The 6,130-nt window shown below is 36.4% G+C and overlaps 1 protein-coding gene across 3 annotated transcripts in view; it reads right to left on the bottom strand.

Annotated features, from left to right (window-relative positions):
• Nucleotides 1-4,819: 4,819 nt before the first annotated feature.
• The window catches only part of LOC118775528 (ATP-binding cassette sub-family G member 4-like), a 42,339-nt gene continuing 41,028 nt past the window's right edge, over nucleotides 4,820-6,130 (bottom strand). For 2 of the 3 annotated variants that reach the window (XM_036525486.1, XM_036525485.1), the window contains exon 15: nucleotides 4,820-5,737. In XM_036525486.1, coding sequence (XP_036381379.1) covers nucleotides 5,512-5,737 — 226 coding nt within the window. In that variant the 3' untranslated portion in view covers nucleotides 4,820-5,511. The remainder of the gene's footprint in view (nucleotides 5,738-6,130) is intronic. The other variant, XR_005004842.1, reaches the window with a different exon arrangement.

Below are 6,130 nucleotides of genomic sequence, written 5' to 3'. Positions count from 1 at the left end.
CATGACTGTGTGACAAAATACTTGTATATTTTCACCACGTTTTCTCCAACAATTTGAGAACATCACATATTTTTTGCTAATGACATACTTCCTTCCTTACTATATCAATTACCCATCATTTTTTCAAGCTTTTAGGGTATGCTTTCACCTTGTTTGTTTTTATCTTTAAACAAGCATGAACATTAATATGGTGCAGAAAACTGATATTGGGTTCTTGATTTGCTCACCACAAAGATTGTACAATGTGTCTCCAAGGCCCTTCCAGGTGATGGCACTTTATGGCGCTGCTCCTATTCAGCTCATAACTCAACATATTGTATGAGCAGATTCCTCTTATTCTTACTACTCCTCTACCACTCTCTCTTTATTTTTCTTCTTTTAATCTGTCATTGGGTAAGAAGCCCAGTCCATTTTTGCATAGGAAAATGCCTAACACCTATGATTAATCCATGCCTAACCCATACCTAAAATCCGTGCCTAACATTATTGGATGGGAGACCCACCCATAGCCTGCTAGAGTCCACTAATATCCATGGCCCTAGACATATAAATGCACTATAATGCAAAAAAAAGACTGATAGAATCAACCCACTGCTTGACATTGTGTCAGACACAACCACAGATGCTGTACCTTTCTTTGTTGTTATTCAGCCAGTTAAGCAGTATCTCATGTGAAATATTACTCTAACCCTGTCCCTAGTCCCCGTTTCTGGAGTGTTTATTACCATTGAAGGTAAAAATCACATCTGTATTTTGAGTACTCAAATAACATCCTCCTGATGTTGTCCAAAGTATAATTTCACTGCAGTAGTTCCAAGCATAGAGAGAACACTGATAACATAAAGGGTTAATTAAGTACTTTTTATTGTGATAAATGAAGGCCACTCTGTCCTTACATTTGTGAGGCAGCGATACAGCTGGAATGGAGGTGAAGATGGTGCTCCACAAAAAGTGGTATCTTTCATCAGGACCATTTCCATTCCATTAAAAATCCTTTCCATTTATGAAGTAATCTCAGCCTGTCAGATTAACATGTCATTTGCAACTACTCCATATTGCACTGGTCAAATTTTTAGACCACTTAACAACAGTCAATAGTAGTGTGAGGCTGTTCCATTTCCAAACACTCATACTCATGCAAATGCTTTATAAAAATGTTCTTGCATTGACTTTGTTTACACAGATTCTTTAAGAAAAAGAAAAATTCTGATGGCTAGAGGGAGAAAACACATTTTACTGAAACACACACTACCTTAGGGTGTAACTCTTCAAATGAAGTACTTCTCACACCCATGTAATTGTAGTGAAATTGCCGGTCTGCTGGTAGGTAAATGCACATTGTTACAGCCACAAAAAAGTTGTGGTTTGGGGTAAGGTTGTGTGTGTATACATAATTAAATATGGAAATATTTACACAGTCATTTTTAATATATTTAAAATATTTGACTTAATCCTATATTTCTCAGGACCTATTTTGTGAAACATTCTGAATGTAATTTGTGTTCAGGAACTTATCTTCTCTTAATAGCATCATATCAATGCAGAAAGAGGATTCAATTCCCAAAAATCTGGTTCACAATGGGGTTTCCAGGAGTGTAAAAGCATCATGAAAACAGCAACTCCGTATGTTAGCATTTCTGCATACTGTTTCCCATGACACAGGTCTCTTTAGTAGTACTTTCTTTCTGTCCATACTACTACTACATTATACCATGTTCTCTATCCATACTAATTAACCACATTCAGCCAAGCAGAAAGCATGGAGTCACTCATATTCTGTGCATGTGATACCTGATCATGTTAATTCTTGGTAAAACACAAATAAATGTGACATAATGGAAACAGATTATTCCATGATGCGTTACAGCCTACTTCTATTTTATGTATCTATAGACACAGGAACAGAAAAAATAATTTACCAAAACTATTTAAATAAGTGCATATGTCAAACCATTGCAGTATGCCATGTAAAAGGAAATTAAGAGTTTGGATTAATTAGTGCTCCTAAGCCTTGGCAGAATGTGCTAATAATGATGCTATAATAGGGATTTTGTGGAATACCCCCTAACAGTGTGATAACAGACACTATAGATCTGGTTCTCAGGCGACACTTCTTCTAAAATAATTCATTTAATGAAATTTATTTGATAATGATGAATAATTAATTACTGTAAATTAATTACATTTCATTAACTGTGAATGTGAATTTCAGTTTATTCTGTGTAAATTAATTGTGAATGAAATACACTATTTGTTTTGTGTCTGTGCTGTTAAAACGTTGGTTTCTTAGTGTCCGTCCCTTAAGTGACATAAAATCCAGGTAACTAATAACTTCTTAATTAAACTGAATTATGTGAGATGTCAGCTGGAATGAAAATTCATGCACACAGTGGAAGCACGATTGTGACACACTTCTGCAATCTTCTTTGACAGTGACAAATGTTTCACTTTCTCCATGTTGAGTGAAATGACAATAGCTCAGATGTTGAGTGTGTTGTCAAAATTTGAGATTTGAATATACAATGTCAGTAGTATGTAGTAATGAATTGCAGCAGGTTGCATATGCAGTAGCAACAGTTGCATTCTAGATTTATTATTGCACAAGGAATGGATGATTTTGTGCGGATAACAAACTCAGATCATTCTCAGAAGCAAACTAAATAAAATCAAACTACCCCTGCTTACTTCACTGTGAAAACAGAAAAAGAGGTCAGATTCAAATTCCTGTAGTAAATCCTCTGATTCTTACATAAAGGAAGAAAAATATTTTGAACTGTGAAAGCAGTATCAAAATGCTCTTGTCATCAACAACAATGAGGGAAGATGTGGTCTTTCATATTGTGCCAAATGTGTATCCTTAGGCTTTTTAGACAGCAGGAAAAATATTTATGTAAAACAAATGGCTGTGACACAAACTGCAAACCATTCTTACTATGTGCTGAAAGCACATTTTCTTTCATGTTGAGACATTACAGCATGCTAACCTTTGTAAGCAGTGCAATCAATTTTTGAATTTAATTAAAGAAAAAAAAAACAACCACAAGACACATACATCAATCAACAGTGCCTATATACATTTTTACAGCATAACACAATCACTGTACAATTATTTATTAAGATTATTGTTTTAATTATAATAAGGAATAGTAAATAGCATAGTTTGAATCATTTTTCATAGCAATAATGTTTACTGGAAATGAAGATCTGCTGAGTACACTGTAATATAGAAGAGTATAGCAAAGGGTTAGCAGTGCAAGGGGATTGGGTTTGGATGCAGGTCCAGAATTTCTAGAGTCTCATTCAAACCACATCAGCAGAGTGCCAAACTCTTTAACTTATTTGTTTCTGGCAACATTTGTTCTTCACATATGTACATCTGTCAGTGTTTACCATGATGCAGAATTGCACAAAGAATAAAAACATTGGAATACAAGCTTACTTTCATTACCTTCTAGGAGTCAACAGTCATTGTTTACCTGTCTAAATACACAAATACAGGTTGGACTCAAGACTTCAGGGTTCTGCTTCCACAGTGATTTGTACACAGCACACCCATTTCTACCACATCTGAATCTCTAATTTGACACAATCTGCAAATAGGTGCACCTGTCAACCACATATTTTTATTTGACAAGAGCAAGTCTACTTCTAGGAATCATCCATCACAATAACAGTGACTACTAATGGCTGTTTTTTAAGCACATGATAGTTCGAGTTTATATCGTCGGTTTTAGCAAATATTGATGACAGTCCAACTGAGTCTTCCTGGTATGCAAGTGGTGTCCTCGTATAAACAGAAGCTGCAAATGACCAAATTACCAATATCTGGATGCACATTTTCAAGGCCACAGAAAACCAGCTTTGAAAAACAATGGCCCTTGTCTCTTGTCTCTCACATTTCTGAATTATCTGTGTAGGTCTCAAGACAAGAGTTTCAAGAATCTTCAAAAATTGACCCAAATTGTCAAACAATGGACAAGAGGAAGAGGAATCAGTTTCAGAAAAGATGCTGTCCCAGCACAGTTAAGCAGAGATTGGATTGCTGCAGGGAAAGGATTCACCTATCAGCCAACCTTCCAGCTGACCCTCAGTAGGAACTTAAAGATTAGGAAAGGAATCCAAGATGGCAGAATGGTCCCCAGAATGAGGCCAAAACAATCTGTTCTTGCTGAGACAGGAATGGCACTAAATGTCTCCTTTCCTTTCTTCTTGGTTTTCATTTGGTGAATGTTTAGTAACAACAGTGTCTATAATGACAGTTATTCTCTTCAACAAAAGCTGACATAGCAACACAACAGTTTGCATTAAAGTAACATGGACATCAAACAGACCAGAGGGTTTTAAAGTACCAGAAATCTTCTGCAGACTGCCATAGCCTGTATCAGGTTGAGAACACTTTAATCTTCAAAGGTAGATACCAGTTCAATAGTGACCTATTCATATACATTCTGCTCTGGATTGTTTTCATGGCAGGTCTGTGATTAGAAAGCGAAAGATTGTGACAGAACTGGGGCATGGGACACATGTCTGCTCTATACCATAGTTCAGCTGGTCTGTCAAATACCCCAACAATTTGGGTTGTCTCTTTGGGAACACTTGTGTGACATATTTACTGTATGTAAGAACATCAATACAATATCATTGGACTGTGCAAGCTGCAAAAACAAAAATAAAAATAATATATAATATAAAACATATAAAAATTCAATACTATAGAATTTCATTGAAATTCAAATGGAGCAATAAAGTTAACTATATTTGGAAAATAGTCATTTTTCCTTGTGAGAAAAAAATGATTAAATACATAATAGTGGCTCTAGTAACACATACACCACGTAAATCTGGAGGTAAAATTTGAAGTTCAAGTATGTTTTCTTTCCATCCAACCAATTAAGAGACTAGAAATGAATGTACAGAATTAACAGGGAGGTATTTGTAAAACAGAGCCTAAAGCTTTGAAGGAAAATTCATGATAGCTAAATTCAATGTCCAGTCATAGCCAATTTTTCTTTCTGATTTTTTTTTCGAAGAGACATGTGACACTCTAAATATAAGACTGTCTATGGTTTGTCTTTTTCTATAATCATAAACATTTTATGTAAACATTCCATTTGATTTCAACATTCAATGTAAACATTCTCTTATTATTCTCTCAATGTTCCCCGCCTTTTTGCAAGTTACTTCCATTGCATTGCAGCCCCTTTTGTGCACCCAGGTTGCAGTGGTACTAGGAGTCATGACAGCTGAGAATTGAGAGGCCATTTGTGAGAATATGATCCATTTCTATTGCTACATGCTGAACAATGCTCTGGACTGCCCATGCCAATGTCTGACAGTATGAAATGAAACCACAGAAATGCCCTTGAGATGTCTCCTCTGTTGGTAATTTATAGATATGAAATACCATTGGGAATGGGAACCTATGAGTGCCTATGGGATTTTCTTTGCGCAGGTCTGATATATCAGGGGCGGGGTGACAAGAAGGTGGGGGATGGGACGGGTACTGAGAGCCTATCGCTCTGACTTAACCTTGTAGCGGAGGACCAGGTAAGTGGCCAGTCGCAGGATGAGAAAAAAGATGCCCAGTACGATGAAGTCCATGTAGAGCTTTGCATCCTCCACATCCAGCAGCTGCAGAACCTCCTCTGGCTTCTGGAATTTGCAGACTTTCCCTGGACACTCCAGTTCTGAGCGATTCATCCCATAAATTGATAGGATCACACCCTCAAACCCATATCTGGAGGAAAGAGACAGAGAGCTTGTTGTTGGTGTTATGTTGAGAGCACTGGATTCTTGACTCTGAAAGTAAAGGGTTTGAATCTATGAGCATGGTACTCGATCCCCTTTGTAAAAAAAAAACAAAAAAAAACAAAAAATATAAAGAGCAAGAAAAATTGACGTTCATAAAAAGGTTACATCTAAGCATTTCAAGCTGTCCTGTACGTGTCACCAAATCAAACAACTGATGATAAATATAAGGGAAAATGTCTTTCCTCAATTCTAGAAAGAGCTGATCACTGATCATAATCACTGTGTTTACCTGTGCCAATACAGTTTTTGAAACATCACCCCAAATTAATGGCCAGAAGAAATTACTGCTGCTTCATGTGACCCAACAGTTAATGCCTTT

Source organism: Megalops cyprinoides, chromosome 3 (assembly GCF_013368585.1).
Source record: "Megalops cyprinoides isolate fMegCyp1 chromosome 3, fMegCyp1.pri, whole genome shotgun sequence".
Classification (NCBI taxonomy): Eukaryota; Metazoa; Chordata; class Actinopteri; order Elopiformes; family Megalopidae; genus Megalops; species Megalops cyprinoides.
The sequence above is the reverse complement of the archived record's forward strand: the minus strand, read 5'-3'. Positions and strand labels throughout refer to the sequence as shown.